We start from the raw sequence: 24,833 nt of genomic DNA on the forward strand, positions 1-24,833 counted from the left end.
ATATATTCCATATTAACATCAGCACGGCAGAAAGTGTTACCCCACCTCACAAAAGGTAAAAAACCTCATTTGGAGAGATTTCTGGAGTTTTATCAATGTCATGATATTTTCCATATTGTTGTATCAAATCAAAACAATCTTAAGCTTTTGTCATAGCATATAGAATTACAGTACAATAATTCAAATGTGGGGTTCCACACAGCCATAACCTAGGCCCCATTTGGTTGTAAAATGAATATATTTAATCAAAGACATGCTTTCCATACTTTGTTTTCCATACTTTTATAACCTATTAATAATCATAATAATTTTCCAAGTCTTCCACTTCTTCATCTCAAATTTCCACACTTTCTGAGGTGGATGCCTGGTTCTCACAGTCTGCCAGTCTACACATGTCAGTACACCTGAGGCCATTTGCAACACACATACATCTTGGGAGTGAACATTTTTTTGGACAGTTACAGGCCAGTAGATCCAGGACGGCATCGGGTGCCGGCTGGCCTTCCATCCAGTGCACCATCAACTGTTCAGCTTCCTCTTCTCTCTCCATCTTCCATCCTCTGCCAACAGGGCTTGGCACTTGTGGGTCCTTCTCCAAACATCTTCTCCATATACCAGCCTGGTAGTTGGCTCGCTGTGCATGTTTTGTTAAGCAATCCTTGCATGGTGGGAGTTGATGACTTTTGATTTCACCTTTTTTGGCACAGAAAAGGTGATACCTGAGCTCATTGACCTTGGTGGTCGATGCTTTTGGGGCGTACAGGAGACATGTAAATGCCTCCAGTTTGTCCATCAGTTCTGGGGAGAGGTCCCATTCCTGACCCAACTCTGAGAATGTGTCCTGTGTTTCCCTGTTGCTGGTCAGAAGTTTTAGGGCACTTGTCCCCCCTTTGCCTGCAAAAGCACTTAGTGTCACATCCTGTATATGTGTGCAACCTGACGAGAGCCCTACAAACCTCTATACCAACAGTGGCAGCAAGCTTTCTAATGTCTACAAGCCTTGTACGGGTTCTAGTGCCACACTTCTGGAACAATGGGGCCTCAATCTTGTCACAAAATGCTAAAGACATGATAAAGACATCTGTGTCTTCTGAGCAGATCACTACAGATTGGCATCCCTCTCTTGTGGCATGGGCAGCATGGAGAAGTAGGTGGCCATCTGCTTCTTCTCGTTGACACTGAAGAGCTGACACCTCTTCACTGTCTTGAGATGTGATTCTGTAACATTTGTCATTTACAGTTGCATACAGAATCTTGTCCTGTAGCTTTGCTCTGTACTCCGCCTTCCTCCATTCATGGACTATGAAGCTAATAAGACTATTTTTGTTACTGACTTTGGTCAGGAAGCTCCTCCACTGCCTCACCATCTGTGTGCCTGTTATACCTTGCAACTCATGACCAGTCTCTTCACCCCGTAGAAATCTTTCTCCATTCTTGATAGAGTTCTCCTTGTATGTGTCAAACACAACATCTATTCTGCCACTCTGACTGCCTTCCCTCAGAGCCATACCCAGAATTGTTGTGGCCACATCTCTGAAAGTAACTTGATCACCTTTCACTCTTTGGACCAAGTTCATTCCATCAGCCACTGTAGCAGAGTTTCCTGTGAGTTGCTCTTCTACTGCTACATTTTTCTGCAAGGTTGTGGCTAAAGTAGCTTTATCTGTCTTTCTCAGCAATCCTTCTGGTGTGGACAGGGCCTGGTATGTGATGAAGTCGTATCTATGATCTTGTCGAAATTGGTTGCCTTGGCCCTCCTAACTTTGAGTTCCCTCTGTAGAGTTTGATTTTCCAAGACAATATCCCTTAATGATACACTTTCAGGGACCATTAATAATTTTCCTTTGTCATCTGGAAACATATCTACTGAATTTTCCAGCTCAGATTCCAGTTTCCTATGAATGTACTTCCTTGTAGAATCTTGCAGGAGTGTAACTCCACCAGATAGCATGAAAGATTCAAGTTTTGTGACCAAAGAAGTGACTTGTACAATCATCTTGTTGGGTATGATATCTGTTCTGATATACTTGAAAAGGTCTTTATAGGCTTCCATTTCAATCCTTTTATACAGTTCATAACCATCCTCTTTTTACTCAGGTTCCTTTTTCTTGATTCTGGTATAATCCTTATAGCATGAAACATGATCGTGGGCCTCTGCAGCAACTATGTCTCTGCTTGTTACTGCTAGAATCTTTTCATCTTCCTCTTGGGTTGCACATTCTCATAGTGTTTGGTCAGCTCTGAGTTGTACAGCTTGTGTAAGCTTTTCACGCGATTTGGAGCCCTTCAGAATATTCACCTTATTACAAAAATGCAGATTTGATCATATACCCTTGCTTCTGATGAAGATCTCCTACTTGGCCCTTTTGATGTACAGGTATTCTCACCAGCTTCATCAGTAATGCTTTCCTTGGCTTTCCTTTTCAGAGTCTCTAAGTCTCTCTTCATGGTGAAGAGGCTTTGGCATTTTCAGTGATAGTAGATTCTTGGACTTCTTTTTCTCCAAATTATTTAGCAACGTCTAAAATAGGGGCACAGTTTTTTCACTTTGGCTGCTTCAAGTAATGTTTTCCAGGATTCATAGTCTTGCGAACTAACTAAATGGTCATCATCTTCTTTTGATGTTTTCTGGTGTATGATACACTGCTTCTTAATACAAACACTTGTAGATTCTTTGTGCTTATGGCTCTTCATTCTGAAGCAAGGTGATTCAGCTACTCCAGATCTAAATCTACTCTTCTCTCTCCTCTATTGTGCAGGACTATCTCACCACCACAGTACCAGAAACAGAAAAAAATCACATTAACATTGCTGGTGAAAAAAGCACCTGCTGCAAAGGTGATATAAATACATGTATAAAAGGTGATATATAAGATATAAATGTGAAACAGAACATGAAAAGAGAAGTACACCTCACTGTGTTGTCACTGCCAGTAATAGATAACATTTGTAGAGATGCTAATTTTAACAACTTTTTTGAAAAGCATATACTCTGAGCTATATTCCCACCAATTTTCAAAGACAAAGCATCAATAATAAGAAAGATCGATCAGTTTGAAGTAGAATCCTTTATTCTGTGCTATGTATAGTTTTGAAAAGTGTGTTTTGGCATGGGGTTAAAAATCGAGTGATAACACTCAGAAAGCTACCAATGCTATCACATATTTTCTAGCACTAGGGGTGTATACCCTGCCAAAACTCACTATAAGAATTATTCCCCCCAGGTGGTACTGGTGGCCCAAATTTAGGGTCCTGGCTCACGGAGCAACAGAAGCTTTTAGTTCTACACCAAGTTCAGGGACAGCTACTTTTCTACAACCATCAACCATACTGCCTGGATTAGATCGCATGTCTTATAACGATAGGTTGAGCAAGCTAGGTATTTCCTCTTTGGAGCAAAGGAGGATGAAAGGCAACTTGATAGAGGTGTACAAGAGAATAAAAGGTATAGATTGAGTGGACTGCCAGAGAATATTCCTGGGATGTAAATGGCATAATTTTATGGAGTTTGGAGGAATGTTTATGAGACATGTCAGGGGTACGTGTTTTTTTTTACACAGAGTGGTGAATGCATGGAGTGCCCTGTCAGAGGAGGTCATGGAGGCAGATACATTCAGGATATTTAAGAAACTCATAGATGGGCATGTAGATCATAGAGAGATGGAGGGCTAGGTACGAGGGAAGAGCTAGATTGATCATTGAGTAGGTTAAAAAGGTCAGTACAGCATTGGTGGACTCAAGGGCCTGTAATGCACTGTAGTGTTTTAGTTCTATATTTTCTTTTCCTGAACTGACCTGCAAACTCGAATTGCACCTCAGCAACAGAAAACTACGTAAGACTTAGCTACACTTGCTTCTTATTGTGATCATGCACGAGTGTCTTTTTAGCACAGATTCTTTTCCTCTCTGTCTTGTATAAGTCATATTTTGAATTTATATTCTGCGTGTTGTCTGAATCCATATGCCTGTCATGCTGCTGCTCGTAAGTACTTCATTGTATCTCGTACTTGTGCGTAGGGCAAAAAACACAACTTGATTTTAATTCAATTCAAATTAATATGAGTTTAATTGTCATTCAACCACACATGAATACTCATGGATATAGCTAAATGAAACAGCCTGACTCCAGGATCAAGGTGCAAAATACAGCATCAACAGCCATTCACGGTACAAAGCACACACACGATAGCCAGCAAAAGTCATATCATGATCACACGAGTCGTAAACTGGCATACCAAACACTGGACATGGGGTTGGGGGGCAGCACCAACTCCAGCCTGGACTGACTTGCATCATTGAACCTTGAGACCACAAATTCAAAATCAGCTCTAAGGATTTGAATATCAAATCTCGGGTCAGTCCATGAATTGCCAGCTTCAGTAGAGCGATAATCTGGAGTTTCACTTACTAAATCAAAGGATATTAACAAATTGTGTGAAAAGACCAGGTTATCTCCCTTGTCCAGGCCATTACTTATCCGTTAGAAACCATTGCCAAAAAAAATAACACACACAAAATGCTGGAAGAACACAGCAGGCCGGGGAGCGACTATGGAAAAGAGTAAACAGTCGATGTTTCATACAAGACCCTTCAGCAGGGCTGGAGAAAAAAAGATGAGAAGTCAGAGTTGGGGTGGGGGGGGGGAGAAACACAAAGTGATAGGTGAAATGGGGGGGAGGGGTGAAGTAAAGAGCTGGGAAGTTGATTGGTGAAAGAGATACAATGCTGGAGGAGGAGTTAATTTAATAGGAGAGGTCAGAAGGCCATGGAAGAAAGAAAAAGGGGGAGGAGCACCAGAGGGAGGCAGTGAGATAAGGTAAGAAAGGGAAAAGGGGAATAGAGAATACAGAAGGGGGGGCATTACTGGAGGTTTGAGAAATCGATGTTCATGCCATCAGGTTGGAGGCTACCCAGATGTTGCCCCTGTAAGCTGAGTGGGGCCTCATCGCTACAGTAGAGGAAGCTTTGGATGGGCATGTCGGAAAGGGATTGGGAAGTGGAATTAAAATGGGTGGCCACTAGGAGATCCCGCTTGTTCTGGCGGACAGAGCATAGATGCTCAGCGAAGCAGTCTCCCAATCTAGGTCGAGTCTCACCGATATACAACAGGCCACTCCGGGAGCACCGGTTAAAGTACATTACCCCAACAGACTCATGGGTGAAATAAACAACAGGAATTCTGCAGATGCTGGAAATTCAAGCAACATACATCAAAGTTGCTGGTGAACGCAGCAGGCCAGGCAGCATCTATAGGAAGAGGCGCAGTCGACGTTTCAGGCCGAGACCCTTCGTCAGGACTAACGAAGTCCTGAAACGTCGACTGCGCCTCTTCCTATAGATGCTGCCTGGCCTGCTGCGTTCACCAGCAACTTTGATGTATGTTGTTTCATGGGTGAAATGTCGCCTCAGCTGCAAGGACTGTTTGGGGCCCTGAATGGTAGTGAGGGAGGAGGTGTAGGGGTAGGTGTAGCACTTGTTTCATTTGCAAGGATAAGTGCCAGGTCGGAGGCTGGTGGGGTGGGGCGCAGCCTCCGCGTCCAGCACATAATTCTCGGTAACTGCCGCCATCTCCAGCGGCATCCCTCCACCAAGCACATCTTTCCATGCTCTTTTCCATTGATGCTGCCTGACCTGCTGAGTTCCTCCAACACTCTGTGTGTGTGTGTGTTTCCAGCATCCGCAGATGGTCCCTTGTTTGGAGTTTAACTCTTATCACGGTTATATTCCTGCTGTCTTGCCGCGGACTCTGTCCACAAGTCAACAGTAACTACACTTAACAAAAATGTACGACATTGAGCTGTGTATTGATTACGACTTCCCGGGAACCTGTAATATACGTTTTGAATTTGTGGAACGTGATAGTATATTGCCCATTACTTATCATCTCCTGTAGGTGATGCTGAGCTACCTTCTTGAATCTCTGTGGTCATGCTAGTAGAGTGCTATTTTATTTGTTCAGAGATACAACGCGGAACTGGTTCTTCCCGACCAACGAGTCGCGCCGCCCCGCAATCCACCTGTTTAACCCTAATCTCGTCACGGGACAGCTCACAATCACTTCCTAAACCATACGTCTTTTGGTGTGTGTGTAGACCGGAGCAGCCGAAGGGAACCCGTACGTTGACCGCTACATTACCGTGGCGCAAGACTTTGAAACGTTTTGTCAAAGTAACAAAGAAGGACTGGTTACATCGTTGTAGACGCTTGAAATCTGAAATAACAAAATCAAATGTTGGTAAAACTCAGCAGGCCAGGAAATAGCTGCAGAGGACAAATACGTTCACCTTTTCAATTCGCGGAGCCTTTTTCAGAACGAAGGAAGAGAAAAAGAAGCACGTGATATAAACATTGCTGTTCACAGAGTAAACCGAGGGAGGGAGGGAGGGGGAGAGAGAGAGAGAGAGAGGGAGGGAGGGGGGAAGAGCTTTGCTGAAGTTTGTGGAACACAAAGGTCACTGCCCCTAAACTACGAGAACGGACTCTCGCTCTTTCCGCCTCCTTCCGTGCAATAAAGGCTCCCCACGCCGAGAACTGCGAGCACTCCGAGGCTGCCGATGGCTCTGACCGGCAAAGTTGCGCTAGTGACAGGAGCGGCGCAGGGGATCGGCAGGGCGTTCAGTGAAGCGCTGCTCCGGCAGGGCTGTAAGGTATCTCGCTTACGCTGCCGGTGGGGATGCTGAGCCCCGTCCACTTACATGGTGGCACTCCATTTCATTTGCCTTCTATTCTCCCTCCCTCTCCCCATCGCGCCGCGCTTCTCCACTATTCTCTTCTTAGCGTCATTGCCCACGCGTTTATCCCTTCTGTTCTTTTTCTCCATTCGTCCCCTATCTTCACTCTGTATACTACTTTGTCATTCCTTGTCGCCCTCCCCTCTCAACATCTTCCCTCATCCCTCCCCTCTTCTCTCCCACTCCAGTCCTGCCATACGTTTCTTCCCTGCATCCTTCTTGTGCCATTCCTTCCCCTTCTCTCTGTTCTTTTCCCTCATCCCTTCATTCTATCACTACATTCCCATTTCACCCATTCCCCTTCTGTTTCTTCTCCATTCCTCCTAAACATGCTCTCTCATTCCTTCTCTATGTTCCCTCTGTAGTTACACCTTCATTCCCTCCTTTTCTTTCTCTGGCCTCTCAGCTTTCTTTTTCCCTTTCCCCCTTTTTTTATTCTCACCATTTATTGCCTCTGTTAGGTGCATGTTTCCCTCACCCCCACTGTTCTTTTCTCTTCCACTCCTACTGTGCTCTCTCCCCATCCGTCCTCTCTTCTCTGTCCACCTCTCCCCTCCACCATCACACCCTTTCACCGCCATCACCTCCCCACATTCCTCCACTCGCTGACCACTCATTCTACACCCCATCCTTATTCTGACCGTCTCCCCCACCTCCCCCTGTCCTCTGCGTTGCTTCTCTCTTTTCCATTCACTCTCTACCTTCACCCTGCTGTCCCAAACCTCAGGTCGTTCTCCTGGATGTGAATGCCGTTGCCGGTGAATCCTGTAAGAATGATTTGGATATGGAATTTGATAGTTGCAACACTTTGTTCATTGCCTGTGATGTGGGATCTGAAGAACAGTTGAAATGTAAGTGGTGAAGGGTGTCATCTTGATCTCTTTGATAATACAGTGGTTTCTGGTTAATTGTGACACTGGAACCAGTACATTTTTGCCTAATTAAGTGGCTGCCCCAATTAGCTGATGTTTCAAGGAAATAGCTAAAAACATATTTTAAGAAAAAGATAAACTGAGTAACATGTTGTGTGTTTAAATGGAATACAGAACCAATTAGAACACTATTGATGCTACTACAGTAGTATAAAACTGTGTACGAGTTCCTAGTAGTTGTCCATCGTATTTGATGATGGCAGGAAGCTGTGCGGGAAGGTTTTTAAAGTGGAAACTCCACTTCACTCTCTCGACCTCAGAAGTCCGGGTTCAGTGGTAAGACGTTCGTCACAACTGGGTTCCTTAGCTGCAGTGGTTGACCATGACCACTTCTGTGCCCCGCCATACCCTTTCTTCTCCAGAGCATTGTGGGGCAGCTTCCCTGGCCGTTGGGTCTCACTGAAGATCTCACCTGCCCAGTCCGCCAAAGCTGACTTCACATGCTGGGACAGGCATATCACGATCCCACTGATGGCTACCCTCACCAAGTTCAACCCGCCCTGTTGAACTGCTGTGCCGGGGTGCGCCCCGTTGCATGCAAACAGCTCTTTGGAGCCATGGGAGCTGACTGTACACTGCTGTGTTCGTTTGATTGACTATAAATGAACAAAATCAGTGCAGACACCTCGTGTAGATAATCGACGGCCTTCAGACAATTTTTTGATAATTGCATCCTCCAAATCATCATTTTAATTGTAACATTCAAGATGATTGTTGATGCCTTCAAATTCTTTGTAGATCCTGACTTGTTGAAATAGTGAGATCATTTTACTTTCACTCCTGGCCGTATTTGGCATCTCCAAGCCTGAATGCTTGAAACCGCAGTAAGCAAAATAGTTCTGAATTGTCTTCCTGCCTATTTCTTGCCAACTACCAGTGATAAAAATCATTACTTTTTAAAACAGAAGCACATACCACTGATGCTATTTAAAAACTGTTTGCTCAAAGCATGGTTTTGTATCTAACAACTGCACGCAACTGACGCCAGTTAGAAACTGTTCAGCAAGTCTCCTGTTCCAGTTAAACAGCATAATGTTCCAAATAAATGAAGAGAATCCCAGCTATTTTCTCAATTAGTTTTTGTTCTTTAAGAGTTATCCCAAATAAGCAGCTGCCCTGATTAACCAATGGCCTGGAATCCTCTATAATTCTAATTTTCGCATAACCTGAAGCAAGAAGGAAAGGCAAGTTGAATCTTAATTTGATCAATAACACAGTGTCATCAATTGGAGAGATTTGTAGGTTAATAATTGCAACAGTGCAACGTGTATGTAATTTCAGTAAATGTCAAGTACATGCTGATGCACCCACGCACACCTCTTGTATTAATATTTGTCCAAAGTATTTTCTGATACTTAGACTTGTACCGAACAGTCCCAGTGATATTAATTTTCTTACGTCATTTAGACTCTTCATGACTTGAACTGTAGGTAAAATATTGAATGATATGGCACAGGAACACACCCTTCAGACTACATGTGTGGCAAAATGATGCCAAATTAAAGGAAATCTGCCTGCACATAATCTATATTCTTCCATTTCCTTTAGTTTCATGTGTCTGTCTAGCAGCCTTCTAACGAACACTGTTCTGACTGCTTCCACCTCCATCCCTGGCAGCTCATTCCAGGCGCCTACTTCTCCCTCTGGATAAAACATGCCCACACATCTCCTTTGCATGCACCTTCTCTAGCATTTGACGGTTCTACCCTGGGAAAATGATTTTAAAGATCCCCACACAGGTTTTCACTGTACCGCTGCCGTAAAACAAGTTTCATGCTATTTAATCAGTGACAATAAAGTTGATTGTTTTGTTTTCCTCAATATTTTTACATTGTCTAGCACTGTAAGATTCGCATTTTCTTCTCAATAGATCAGGGCACACTAAGATAGTGCCACAGTGTTGGGTGGAGGCTGTTACCCTCTCTGCAAGTAAGAAGCATGCAGATGCAAACTTGCATTGTCAGGGTGTTAAATGTGATGAGCCAATCTTTGTCAAATGGGATAAGTCTAGATGAGTACTGGGTGGTCAACATAGACTGAGGGGCCTGACTCCATGTTGTTTGATTTTGTAGAACAGCACAGGCTCTTCAACCCATGATGTCATGCTGACCTTTTATCCTACACCAGGTCAATATAACCTTTCCCTCCTACATATCCTTCCATTTTTCTTTTCATCCGTGTGCCTTTCTAACAGACTCGTAAATGTCCCTAATTATCTGCCCCTATGACTACTTGCGGCATGTTCCAAGTGTTACATAATCAGCATCAATGAATATATAATTGAATCAGGTTTTATAAACAAACAAATATTTATTAAACTCTGCTCAACAATAGTGGAAAAATATTTAAACGACTAACTTAACCGGAAGTTAACTGCTATACGGCAGCTCTGGAACACTTAAAGTGCTAAATTCGAACACAGTTCTTAAAGTGGTAGATTCGAACAGTTCTTAAAGTAGTAAATTTGAAAGTTCAAGTGATTTACACAGTCAATAAGGAGAGATTTCTCTGGAAACAGATTTCTTCAAAGACATGACATTACTGCTGCTTCTCCAAAGGATTCACGACGAAGGAAATACAACGGCTTAAAGGAACTGACTTTTTTCTGGCGAGTGAACACTGCACAAACTTCCCTGCTCTTGCAGGAGTTATGTCAGATGCATGTCACTATTTCTGAATGAAAACTTAATAAGGTCGACCCTTTATAAAACTGCCAAACGACTCCAACTTTATTCACTTCTTTCTTCACTCTCCAATCCTGAACTGTAAAGTAAAAATTATAGATGCGACACACAAAACTGGCAGTAATTGGCGAAACTGCTAGCACCAATCTTTGCACCTTAAAAAGAAAGGAAAACTCCATTTTAAAACAAAACTGCGTCATGAGACAAATATGCAGCATAACGGAGTAACTGACAAACTAACACAAAACTAAACTGAAACTAACTGCGTCACAACAGGGTTTCCCTTTTTATACCTGTTGAGAACAGGTCATCATATGACCTCACACTGGCGGGAAAATCACATCATGTGACCTCCACAAGACCATTACATTATGCTCATAAGACAGTCACAAGATACCCACGAGGTGTGTAACACAACTAACTATCACTTTCTGTGTATTTAAAAAAAAAACTTGATCTCTGGCAGCCCCCCAACCCCCAACACTTTCCTCCAAACACCTTCAAGTTATGCCCTCTCATATTAGCCATTTCTGCCCTGGGGAAAAGTGTCCAGCTATTTACTCATTCTATTCTTATGATCTCGTACATTTCTATCAAGGCACCTGTCATTACCTTCTACTTCAAAGAGAACTGCCTCAGCTCACTCAACCTATCCTCATAAGACATGTTCTCTAATCCAGGTAGCATCCGGGTAAATCTCCTCTCCACCCTCTCTAAAGCTTGCACATCTTTCCTATAATGAAGTGAACAGAGTGGATCACAATACTTCAAATGTGGTCTAACCAAAGTTCAGGATCCAAATCACATTTAAAATTGCTGGAATATATGGTAAAATTTGTTTTTACAGCAGCAGTGCAATGCAATACATAATAAAAACATGAATGACTATAAATATAATTAAGTAAGTAATGTAAAAAAAAAAGTAGTGAGGTAGTATTCATGGGTTCAATATCCATTCAGAAATTGGATGGCAGAGAAGGAAAAGCTGTCCCTGAATGGTTGAATGTGTGCCTTCATTCATATTCATAGTCATAGTCATACTTTACTGATCCCGGGGGAAATTGGTTTTTGTTACAGTTGCCCCATACATAATAAATAGTAATAAAACCATAAATAGTTAAATAGTAATATGTAAATTATGCCAGGAAATAAGTCCAGGACCAGCCTATTGGCTTAGGGTGTTAGACACCACCATCAGAGAGTCCACTTCCATCCCCACAACATCACTGGCCTTACTAATGAGTTTGTTGATTCTGTTGGTGTCTGCTACCCTCAGCCTGCTTCCCTGTACCTCCTGTACCTGCAGGCTCCTGTACCTCCTCCCTAATGGTAGCAATGAGAAGAGGGCATGTCCTGGGTGGTGGGGGTCCTTAATGATATAGATGGTGATACAGCCAGTTAGAGTGCTCTCCACAATCTCATAGAGCCTCAACATTACCTCACGGCTTTTGAACTCAACTCTTCCACACGCCCCCCCCACCACGCCCCAGCACACCATATGCCTTATGATATGAAATTCCTTCCACCTTCATAGAAGGGTCAATAACTGGTGGGCATATGTGTATGTATGTGTGTGTGTATATATATATACACACACACAGACAGTAAGCGATGATGCAATGTGTGAGCAGCATACGACGCAGTGAGAAATGTCAGAATCAAGTTTATTATTATTTATGAGATGGTATTTGTTTTGCAGTAACAGTTCAGTACAAAAACTTAAAAATTGCTGTAAGTTACAAATATATATAGTGCAAAATACAGAACGTTGAGGTAGAGGTTTATGGGTAGATTGACTGTTCAGAAATTTGCTGGCAGAGGGGAAGAAACTTTGCAAACAATTGAGTGTGGCCTTCAGGCTCCTGTACCCCTCCTTGATGGTCTGGGGAAAAGAGCATGTACCAAATAGGGATGGTACTTTGTGATGGATATCATCTTGAGGCACCAACTCTTGAAAGTGACCTTGATGTTGGAGAGAGTTGTGCCTGTGATAGAGGTGGCTGGGTCCACAACTTCCTGAGTATCTTGGGATCCCTGCATTGGAATCTCCTTACCAACCACAGATGCAACCAGTCAGAACTTTCATCACTGTACATCTATGGAAATTCTATAAGAATTTTTTGGTGACAGACCAAATTTTCTCAAACTCTTAACAGAAGAGCCAATGGTATGCTATTTTCATGATTACATTAATATGTTGTGCCTAGGATATATCTTCTGAGATGGTGACACCCAGGAACTTGAACTGCTCACCCTGTCCACCACTGACCCCTCAATGAGGATGCTTGCTCTCCTGAAGTTCATAATCAATTCCTTCTCTTGCTTACATTGTGAAGTTGTTTATGATTCAGGAGGCAAGTCAGAAAACTTAATAACATATTCTGATTGTCGTCATGCAAATAGCTAATTGGACTCATGAGAGACTGCAGATTCTGGCAACCTGAAGCCACACACAAAGGTGCTGGGAAACCTCAACAGGTCGGGCAGCATTTATGTTTTCGACCAGGACTGGTGACCGTCCATTCCTGTATATAGATGCTGCCTGATCTATTAAGTTCCTCCAGCACTTTTTTGAGTTGATACAAACAGTTAAATTTCATTAGGGATTTGAGGAGATTGGGTATGTCACTGAAGACTCTTGCAAATTTCTATACAGATGTACTGTGGAGAGCATTCTGACTGGTTGCATCACTGTCTGAAAGGGAGGCACCAATGCACAGGATCAGAAGTTGCAGCAAGTTACAAGCTCAACCAGCTCCATCATGGTCACTAGCCTCCCACTATCATCGAAAGGTGCTGCCTCAAGAAAGCAACATCCAACATGAAGGACTCTCACCGTGAAGCACATACCCTCTTCACATTGCTACCATTGGGGAAGAGGTACAGGAGCTTGAAGACCCACACAGTGTTTTAGAAATAGCTTCTTCCCCTCCACCATCAGATTTCTGAATAGTCCATGAATTTTTTGCTCTTTTTTGAACTACTTATTTTTAATATTCTTTATTGTAGCTTATAGTAGTTTATATATTGCACTGTACTGCTGCCACAAAACTCATTTCACGACATATGCCAGTGATAATATACCTGATTCTGATTGAACTTGCTAGTTGTGTGAGAGAATTGGAGGGATGCAGTGTCAATCCCTTATTTGGAAATAAGGAACAAACCAGATGTGAGAGATAAAACATCTGGAAAAAAGACACTGTACAAACAGTATAACAATGCAGAGCGTCATTGCAACCACTACATATGACGGTGTGAGTCAGAAAATGAAGAAATAAAACAAAGAGAAACTTAATCTTACTTCTCTTATTTATCTGCATTCTCGGAATATGGGAGTTGTTTGCAAAGAAAGAATTAAAGTTCCCAGAAATCGTATTTGATTCCTCCTTGATATGTTTGAAAACATGTAACACAAGACAGTGACTGTAATGGTGTCAGTGTCGAATGGGACAATGCTCTGAGAATGTATAAGAGTACAGAACCCTGAGATTAGATAATAATAACAAGCATGTTAAATGCTTAACTTCTTTAAAATATTTAGCAATTGGACAGGCGATTTGAATTATTAGGTAGAAGGTCTTCTCCCTCAAGAGGATGTGGGCTTTGGAAAGGGAAGAGGGAACTAGTTTCCAGATCCACAACACGCTGGAGGAACTCAGCAGGTCGGGAAGCATCCATTGAAATGATGAGTTGACATTTCAGGCCGGAATCTTTCGTCAGGACTGAAAAGGGAAGGGGCAGAGGCCCTATAAAGAAGGTCGGGGAGGGTTGGAAGGAGAAGGCTGGTAGTTCCAGTTGAAAAACCAGAAATTTGAAAGACAGAGGGGTAGGGGAGGAGAAGCAGGGAGGTGATAGGCAGGAAAGGTGAAGAGGAATAGGGGAAAACACAATGGGTAGTAGAAGGTGTTACGTACCCCGTAACTGGGTTGCCAAACCAGCAGAAATGGATCACTCAGTTGGAGTCTGGAGTACTAGAACTAAGAAAGTTTTATTGAAGAAACAAGCAACACAGTAATCGAAAGGATAATAAATGCAACAGTTCAGCAATGATAAACACAGGTGCACAGAATTAAGATAACAGCATCAATCAAGCTCTATCGTTGCCTAGGGGTAAATGACCAAATTTCAAGGTGATTCAAAGTTCAGTCCAATTTAGTAGTTCAGTTCGCAGTAATCGTTGCCATGGCGATGGACAACGTGGGGGGAGAGAAAGAGAACGGGAACGACTGATCATTCAGATACGGCTTCACTCACAGACCGGCGATATGGCTCACAAGCAGCTTTTGGGCAGGTCCTTGGTGATATCACCTGAGGTCACCGACTGTGACCCCTCCTCCAGATGCGGTCGATCCTCTGCAGTGAACCCAGCACCCAGGCAAGGGCGGACACACACCGGGTTCCCGCTGATCATACCTTTCCACCCTGTGCGTTGTCCGGTACTTCCCACCTACTTGTGAGAGGCGCACCGCTTCCAGGGTCTCGTTACCTTGGGTGTCGTGTGTCCTGCCTTAGCGAACCTGTCCCTTTTTATCCCCCTGCTGGGGTATCGCCTGTCCATCACTTCAAGCAGTTCAGGGTTCAAAGGGGGAGCCGCTCCAGACAGCTCTCTCTCCCCCGTCCCTTCATTACACATCTCCAGACGCTGCTCCATTGTTCCTTATCTCTCCTTCCCCTGAGGGCAGGTGGCAGACCACTTGCTGATGTCACTGATGCTAACCCAGGCCAGCAAACATCTTAATTTTATGTGTATTCTCGTCACAAAGGATGCAGAACCATGAGGGAGGTGATAGGCAGCTGGGGGAGGGGACAGAGTGACATAGGGATAGGGGAAGGGAGGGAGAGGGAATTACCGGAAGTTGGAGAATTCTATGTTCATACCAAGCGGCTGAAGACTACCTAGATGGTATATGAGGTGTTGCTCCTCCAACCTGAGTTTGGCCTCATCCTGGCAGTAGAGGAGGCCATGTATGGACATATCTGAATGGGAATGGGAAGCAGAGTTGAAGTGGGTGGCTACCGGGAGATCCAGTCTGTTGTGGCGAACGGAGTGGAGGTGCTCCACGAAGCGGTCCCCCAATCTGCGTCGGGTTTCACTGATGTAGATGAGGCCGCACCGGGAGCACCGGATGCAATAGATGACCCCAACAGACTCACAAGTGAAGTGTTGCCTCACCTGAAAGGACTGTTTGGGGCCCTGAATGGTGGCAAGAGAGGAGGTGTAGGGACAGTTGTAGCACTTACACTTACAGGGATAAGTGCCGGGTGGGAGATCCGTGGGGAGGGACATTTGGACCAGGGAGTCACAGAGGGAATGATCCCTGCGGAAAGCGGAGAGGGGTGGAGAGAGAAAGATGTGCTTAGTGGTGGGGTCCTGTAGAAGGTGGCGGAAGTTGCAGAGGATAATGTGCTGGATCCGGAGGCTGGTGGGGTGGTAGGTGAGGACAAGGGGAACTCTGTCCCTGTTGTTGTGGCGGAAAGATGGGGTGAGGGCCAAAGTGCGGGAAATGGAGGAGATGCGGGTGAGGGCATCATTGATGAGGCGAGAAGGGCCCCAAACAGTCCTTCCAGGTGAGGCAACACTTCACTTGTGAGTCTGTTGGGGTCATCTATTGCATCCGGTGCTCCCGGTGTGGCCTCCTCTACATCGGTGAAACCCGACGCAGATTGGGGGACCGCTTCTTCGAGCACTTCCACTCTGTCCGCCATAACAGACAGGATCTCCCGGTAGCCACCCACTTCAACTCTGCTTCCCAATCCCATTCAGATATGTCCATACATGGCCTCCTCTACTGTCATGATGAGGCTAAACTCAGGTTGGAGGAGCAACACCTCATATACCGTCTGGGTAGTCTCCAGCCTCTTGGTATGAACATAGAATTCTCCAACTTCTGGTAATTCCCTCCCCCCTCCCTTCCTCTATCCCTATTTCACTCTGCCCCCTCCCTCAGCTGCCTATCACCTCCCTCATGGTTCTGCATCCTTCTACTACCCATTGTGTTTTCCCCTATTCCTTCTTCGCCTTTCCTGCCTATCACCTCCCTGCTTCCCCTCCCCCACCCCTTTATCTTTCCCCTTACTGGTTCTTCACCTGGAACCTACCAGCCTTCTCCTTCCCACCCTCCCCCCACCTTCTTTATAGGGCCTCTGCCCCTTCCCTCTTCAGTCCTGACGAAGGGTTCGGGCCCGAAACATCGACTCATCGTTTCAACGGATGCTGCCCGACCTGCTGAGTTCCTCCAGCGTGTTGTGAGTGTTGCTTTGACCCCAGCATCTGCAGATTATTTTGTGTTTAATTTCCAGATCCTGCATTTACTGTATATGTGTGTGTATGTATATATATGCATGTATATACACATACACTAAGTTATACATTTATATTTATTGTGTTTTTTTATTATGTCTTAGTGTAATTTTTTTTTAAATATATACACTGCATTAGATCCAGAGTAACTATACTGTATTTTGGTCTCTTTTACACTTGTGTACTAGAAATGACTTCAAACATTCTTCGATCTTACTATTCTGTGATTCCATCCTATATTGATTTTTAGGTGCTTTTAAGAAAGCACTTGAACGCTTTGGAAGTCTGGATATACTGTGCAATAATGCTGGAATTAACAATGAGAACAACTGGGAACAAACAATCAACATTAATTTGGTAAGAACACAGTGTCCCCACGTTATGCCATTGAAAAAGGTAATATTGTTTCTGAAATCTTGTCAACCGCAACACGCTGCACTTTTATTTCAAAGGTTCGTTTATTATCAAAATATGTATCCATATACAACGCTGAGATTCGTCTTCTCCAGATAGCCACGTAACAAAGAAATAACATGCAAGTCATTCAGAGTGTAACATCAAACCCACCTCCCTGCACAAAAAAGCACGGCATCCCGATCATCAACCTCCAAACCCCACTCCCCACTCCCCCTGCACAAAACAGAGCAAGAACATTGATTCCAAAACCCCCTTCCCCGCAAAAAAAGGCACCAAAAACATCAACCCCCCCCCCAAACTCCCACCCCTTGCACTACAAAACAGAAAGGAGCAGGCGAAAAACACAGAATATAAAAACGGCAAGTCTGAAAAAGTCCAGTCTGTAAGCGCAGTAGTCCAATCCATAACACAGAACCACCATCATCAAAGCAGAGAGGTAAGCAGAGGCCTACTTGCCTGCCACAGTGAGCCATACAGCAATAAGAAATGTCATCTTCAGCGGATATGTTTTGGGAGAGGGGTTGGTGAGGTGGTCTGGGGTCTGAAGATGTTGGAGACCGGATGTCGGTGAGTCCACTGGAGGCTGGAGGTCTGGACATGTCCTGAACTGGGGGTTGGAGGTGTGTGTGTGTGTGTGTGTGTGTGTGTGTGTGTATAGACTTGTTTTGCTGCTGCTGGTCTGTGGTTGTTTGTGTTGTTGAGCTGTACATCATGGGCACACTATCTTGATGCCAGAGTGTGTGGTTACACATTCAGGCGGTGGCCAGCACAGTCTTGGGTTGTATTAGTTGTTCATGCAAATGATGCATTTCACTATATACTCAGTGACCAGTTTACTTGGTACACCCATTCGTTAATGCAAATATCTAATCAGCCAGTCAATGCATCCATGGTCAACAGGTTCAGTGTTGTTTAGACCAAGCATTAGAACAGAGAACACATGTGATCTCAATGACTTTGTGAAATGATTGTTAGTGCCAGATGGGGTGGTTTGAGCATCTCAGAACCTCCTCATGTCCTGGGATTTTCACACACATCTGTGTCTAGAGTTCATAGAGAATGAACCAAAAAGGGGAGAAAAAAAAAATCCAGTGAGTGGCATGTCTGTGGGTAAAAACACCTTGTCAATGAGGGAGGTCGGGGGAAAATAGCCAGACTGGTTCAAGCTGATAGGAAGATGACAGTAAATCGATTTGTCACGATGTGTGCTAGCAATGTGCAGAAGAAAGACAGACTCTGATGTAGAAATGGCAAATGGAGTTGATAATAATTCCAAACGAATGCCTGAGGCACAGTCAAGTGACACTGCAATGCTAGAAATCCATGGTTAATGATATTCAGGAATCCACTAAAATAAAGACATCTAAGCCTATCAAAATAAACTTGGCGAGCTTAAGCAGAAAGCAACATGAGATTGCTTTATACTTGAGAAAAAAAAAGGAACTCTATGCAATTTATGGCTTGTTAAACAACAATTAACCAATTCAGGTGCTTCTCAAGATCTTACAGCCCAGTGATCTTTGGCTCCCCGCTCAGGCCCGAAGAGCTCGTTACCCAAATAACCATGTGTTACAACAGTGGTGTGCAGAAGAGCATTTCGGAACGCACGACACATCAAACTGGAGGCAGTGTAGTGTGGGGTTTGTGCTCAATTGGGAGCTGGCCTCACTTGCTGGTGCTGCCCTCTAGTGTCCGACTGGCAGAAGGACAGACTTGATTGCCAAGAGCTGTACCAACAATTTGAATGTTAGTCAGGGACTTAAACTATACATGTGTTTTCTTGAGTATGATGTATGATTTTTTTTTCTTACTCTTGGATGTACATTATGCACCTGGGCCCCAGAGAAAAGCTGTCTCGTTTGTCTGTATTCATGTATGGTCTGAATGATGATTAGACTTGATTTGATCCTTAAAGTGGACGGGCTACAGCAGTAGAAGACTACAAACATTCAGTAGCCACTTTATTAGGTACTTAAGAGTCTACTGACTGTATGTTTCAATGTAAAGCATAGAAACATAGAAAACCTACAGTACAATACAGGCCCTTCGGCCCACAAAACTGTGCCGAACATGTCCTTACCTTAGAAATTACCTAGGGTTACCTATAGCTCCCTGTTTTTCTGAGCTCCATGTACCTGTCCAGGAGTCTCTTAAAATACCCTATCGTATCTGCCTCCACCACCATCACCAGCAGCCCATTCCACGCACTCACCACTCTCTGTGTTTATATAAAAAAAACTTACCCCTGACATCTATATACCTACTTCCAAGCACATTAAAACTGTGCCCTCTCGTTCTAGCCATTCCAGCCCTGGGAAAAAGCCTCTGACTATCCACACGATCAATGCCTCTCATCATCTTATACACCTCTATCAGGTCACCTCTCATCCTCCGTCGCTCCAAGGAGAAAAGGCCAAGTTCGCTCAACCTATTCTCATAAGGCATGCTCCCTAATCCAGGCAACATGCTTGTAAATCTCCTCTGCACCCTTTCTATGGTTTCCATAACCTTCCTATAGTGAGGCGACCAGAACTGAGCACAGTACTCCAAGTGGGGTCTGAACATGGTCCTATATAGCTGCAACGTTACCTCTGGGCTCCTAAACTCAAACCCACGGTTGAGGAAGGCCAATGCACCGTATGCTTTCTTAACCACAGAGTTAACCTGCGCAGCAGCTTTGAGTGTCCTATGGACTTGGACCCCAAGATCCCTCTGATCCTCCACACTGCCAGGAGTCTTACCATTAATGCTATATTCTGCCATCATATTTGACCTACCAAAATGAAGCACCTCACACTTATCTGGGTTGAATTCCATCTGCCATTTCTCAGCCCAGTTTTGCATTCTATCAATGTCCCGCTGTAACCTCTGACAGCCCTCCACACTATCCACAACATCCCTAACCTTTGTGTCATCAGCAAATTTACTAACCCATTCTTCATCCAGGTCATTTATAAAAATCACAAAGAGCAGGGGTCCCAGAACCGATTCCTGTGGCACCCCACTTCTGACCGACCTCCATGCAGAATATGACCCGTCTACAGCCACTCTTTGCCTTCTTTGGGCAAGCCAGTTCTGGATCCACAAAGCAATGTCCCCTTGGATCCCATGCCTCCTTACCTTCTCAATAACCCTTGCATGGGGTACCTAGTCAAATGCCTTGCTGAAATCCATCTACTGCTCTACACTACATCTACTACTCTACCTTCATCAATGTGTTGTGATAAATATCTGAATATAAAAAACATTTACAGTCAAGGGATGTGTTATATCATTAAAAAATTAATCGAATTGAAGGGATTTTCTTGGCCGAGTTCATCAAAGTTTGCAGCATTGTGTGTGTGGCTTGTGTCAACTAACTCATGAGGGCTTTATCAACAAAACATTTACATGTTGTAATGTACTGGCTCAGCAGTTAGCACAGCATCTCCAGGTTCAGTCCTGATCAGTTGTTGATCATGCAGTGTCTGCACATTCTCCATACTTGTTAACTTTAAATTCAAGTTTGTTTCATTGTCATTCAATGATACGCGTATACAGCTGAACGAAGCCGTGTTCCTCCAGGGCAAATTGTAAACCACAGTGTCTACAGTAGCACACAGCTACTGTGTCAAAAGAATAATATTAGCACAAGCCACTGACTGACATGCCTGAAGTCTGATGTTGCCCTGCAGTCTCATTTCTACAAGAACAAGCACTAGGAGTTCCTCGTCGCATGCTGGGTCAGTCCGCTTTAACTCTCATCCGAAGGCATGCTTGTCGGCTGACTGTTGGTAAATCTAATCTTCAGTGCCAAAAAAGGTCAAAGCAGGGATTGTAAGAGAGAATAACCCAATCAAAGTGTTTCCATAGAGGGCTTCCAGACCGTTGGAGCTGACCGGAATTGCACTGAGAGCAGTAAGCGTAAAGGAGGGGGGCTTGCGGTTCTGGTAAACAACAGATGGTGCAATTCTGGTCATATTACGATCAAGGAACGTGTCTGTAGCCCGGATATTGAACTTTTTGCTGTTGGACTCCGGCCATATTATTTGCCAAGGGAAATCTCGCATGCAATTGTGGTTGTTGTGTACATCCCTCCCTCTGCCAACCCGACGTCGGCGTGTAACATCATTTACACCATCATAGCCAGATTACAAACCCAGCACCCGAGTGCCCTCATTACCATCTCAGGTGACTAACTATGTTACCATGGCTAGAACACTGCCCAACTTCATGCAGTATGTGAGCTGTACAACCAGAGGGGAGAGGACTCTGGATTTGATGTACGCTAACGTTAAGAATGCATACAGCTCCTCTCCTCTCCCCCCATTGAGAAGGTCAGATCACAACCTGGTGCATCTAAAACCCTGCTACGTGCCTCTGGTGAAGAGTAAACCTGCAACCTCGAGGACAGTGAGGAAATGGTCAGAGAAGGCTTATGAGGCGCTCCAGGGTTGTTTTGAGGTGACAGACTGGCAGGCACTCTGTGAGCCACATGGAGAGGATATTGATGGGCTCTCAGAGTGCATCACTGATTACATCAACTTCTGTGTGGACTGCAATGTTCCGACAAGAACTGTCTTTTGTTATTCAAATAACAAACCATGGGTAACAAAGGATATTAAGGATATCCTGAATGCTAAAAAGAGGGCGTTTAGAGATGGAAATAGGGAGGAACTGAGGGCAATACAGAGGGACCTGAAAACCAGGATCAGGGAGGCTAAAGACAGGTACAGGAGGAAGCTTGAGTGGAAGACTGAGGTCCTTTAAAATCTGCTGGATGATGCTGAGGATGTTCTACAAGTCTGTGGTGGCCAGTGCTATCATGTTTGCTGTTGTGTGCTGGGGCAGCAGGCTGAGGGTAGCAGACACCAACAGAATCAACAAACTCATTCGTAAGGCCAGTGATGTTGTGGGGATGGAACTGGACTCTCTCACGGTGGTGTCTGAAAAGAGGATGCTGTCCAAGTTGCCTGCCATCTTGGACAATGTCTCCCATCCACTACATAATGTATTGGTTGGGCACAGGAGTACATTCAGCCAGAGACTCATTCCACCGAGATGGAACACAGAGCGTCATAGGAGGTCGTTCCTGCCTGTGGCCATTAAACTTTACAACTCCTCCCTTGGAGGGTCAGACACCCTGAGCCAATAGGCTGTTCCTGGACTTATTTCCTGGCATAATTTACATATTACTATTTAACTATTTATGGTTTTATTACTATTTAATTAATTATGGTGCAACTGTAACGAAAACCAATTTCCCCCAGGATCAATAAAGTATGACTATGACTGTGACTATGAAAAAATACGCTGCAGGGCCACTGGAGAGGGTTAATGGGACTAATAGGGTCGGGAGCTGGTCTTGAGCAAATGGACTAAATGTTTGCCACCTTTGTCATGCAACACACACTAAATACCCAGCAAATCAGGCAGCCTCTATGGAGGGGTATAGGCAGACAGTGCTGAGATGGAGTTGGTGAGACAGCGACATGTTGCGAGCAGCAAATAAAACACCTTTATTCTATTAAATAAATTTTTGGGACTGTAATCCCGCAGCATGTAATTTCCTTTTTGGAATTATGCTTTTGACCTGGCTGAACAACCTGACATTGTTTTGAGTTATCCTGGAGGATTCAGAGAACTGGGCTCTCAGGAATTGCCGGTACAGCCTTGGGTGCTATTGCCAGAGTGGACTTGAGGCCTGATCGACTCTTTGGGCTGGATCGAAATGGCAAGGCCCAGACCAGAGAGAGTGAAAATTGAACTGATATTTACTCAATCTAATCACTGAGCCAGATTAAAAAGATCAAGGCATCAAAACCGAGGGCGAAGGATGAACTGGGGTTCAATTTATATTCCTGTGAGGCTCTACTTGCCTCAATGCTAAACTGTCTCCATGTTTGTGGCCTGCAGCCGTCAGGTTCCTGGACCAGCAGCAACCCTGAACTGATTCCTTGGCTGTGGACCTACTTTTGGGGACTCTGCAGTTCTTGTTCTGTGTCTTATTTGTTTGCTTACTTTTATTGTTTGCACGATTTTTTCGCACATTTGGTGTTTGACAGTCTTTGTTGTGTGTCGTTTTATCATGGATTCCATTGTGTTTCTTTGTTTTGTGACTGCCTGCAAGGAGACAAATCTCAAGGTTGTATACGGTATATATACTTTGATAATAAATGGACTTTGAACTCAGCCCAAAATATCGACTCCTTATTCACCTCCATAGATGCTGGCTGAGTTCCTCCAGCATTTTGTGTGTTTTCCACAAGGTTTCAAGCACCTTCAAAATCTCTTGTGTTCCTTCTTGGTTATAGTAAGAATAGATTCATAAATTCACTGAATGGTTTTCTCTGAAATGGATATAGACTGTGGTAGCTTTCTTCAAACACCAGATATTGCATTTGTAATTCCTGTTTGATGGCTGATAGAGCCATGGTTCTCGGTACATTTGGAGTCTGTTATACTGCCGGACTGTCTCTTTCCTCTCAGGGTGAGGTATAGTCTACTACAGAATCTAAGGTCATGAACAGTTTTGATAGAGTGGATGCTATGGTAATGCTTCCACTTATCAGAAAGAGTGTAACTTGATACCATTATAAGTATGTCCAGTTGGGAATTTGGTCTATTTACCCAAGAATTACTGAGAATATGGGACTCCCCACAGAGGAGTGCTTGGTATGAGCAGTATATATATACATCTGTGAGAAGGCTGGACATACAGCACTGTGCGAAAGTCTTAGGCACATATGTATGTAGCTACAATACCGAGGACTTTTGCACAGTACTGTAGTAACTTTATGTATTGCACTGTACTGCTAATGCAAAAAAAACAATTTCATGACGTGTGAGTGGTGATAGACCTGATTCTGATATGGGTCTCTGTTGTGGACTGAGAGTGGGAAGGAGGGCAGGGAGAGGAGAACCAATGGTTGGGAAAAGAGGAAAGGAGAGGGGAGGGAGTGGGAAGCACCAGAGAGACATTCTGAATCAAATGACCTCACCTGACGTCTCTGGGCTGGACGTGTCTGCAAACACACCACCCTCACCTCTGGCACTCCCTATCTGCCACCTGTCCCACGCCTCCTACGACGCTCTACTCTTGCCTCTCCCAACATTTTTTGCTCGCTCCAGATTTACAAACTCGCTCTCCGCTCCATGTTGATAAACACAGTGCTTTTTCAAAAGTCTTAGACACCCTGACCATGTATGTGTGTCTCAGACCCTTGCACAGTAAAGGTGAAGCAGAATAGAGAATTATGCGGATACATTTAGATGGGATGAGTGGAACAGAACTACTGGGAGGAGTGAATTGCCTGTTGCTGTACCCTTTTATTACCTCTCTGAATCCCAATTATGCCACCCTTCAACCTTCAGGCTCTTGAACCAGCATGGTAACCTCACTTATCTCAACACTGGACTGATTCCAGAACTTATGGACTCACATTCAACAAGTCTACACTCATTTTTTTTGTCTTATTTGTTTGTTTGTCTTTCTGTCTATTTACGTATTTGTATTTGCACTGTTTGTCTTTTGAACGTTGTTTGTCAATCTTTGCAGCTTTTTCATTGACTTTATTGTATTTCTTTGTTCTACTGTGAATGCCCACAAGGAAATAAATCTAAGGGTAGTATGGTATATGGTGATCTTCATGTACTTTGACAGTAAATTTGTTTTGAACTTTGACCTGCACTGAAATCTGGCCTTCAAGAAAAGACTGATTTCATTCCCAAGAGGTAGCTTTTTGATATTTTTTTTGAGTTCTGGTAACTGTCTCTTTGTCAGAAA

General features: G+C 44.0%; 1 protein-coding gene across 1 annotated transcript in view; it reads left to right on the forward strand.

The window, feature by feature from the left end:
• Positions 1-6,416: 6,416 nt before the first annotated feature.
• Positions 6,417-24,833, forward strand: part of hpgd (15-hydroxyprostaglandin dehydrogenase) — a 74,504-nt gene continuing 56,087 nt past the window's right edge. The window contains exons 1-3 of the mRNA XM_063049480.1: positions 6,417-6,647; positions 7,459-7,582; positions 16,902-17,008. Of these exons, the coding sequence (XP_062905550.1) occupies positions 6,555-6,647; positions 7,459-7,582; positions 16,902-17,008 (324 nt within the window). The 5' untranslated portion in view covers positions 6,417-6,554. The remainder of the gene's footprint in view (positions 6,648-7,458; positions 7,583-16,901; positions 17,009-24,833) is intronic.

The sequence above is a fragment of the Mobula hypostoma genome, chromosome 5 (genome assembly GCF_963921235.1).
Source record: "Mobula hypostoma chromosome 5, sMobHyp1.1, whole genome shotgun sequence".
Lineage (NCBI taxonomy): Eukaryota > Metazoa > Chordata > Chondrichthyes > Myliobatiformes > Myliobatidae > Mobula > Mobula hypostoma.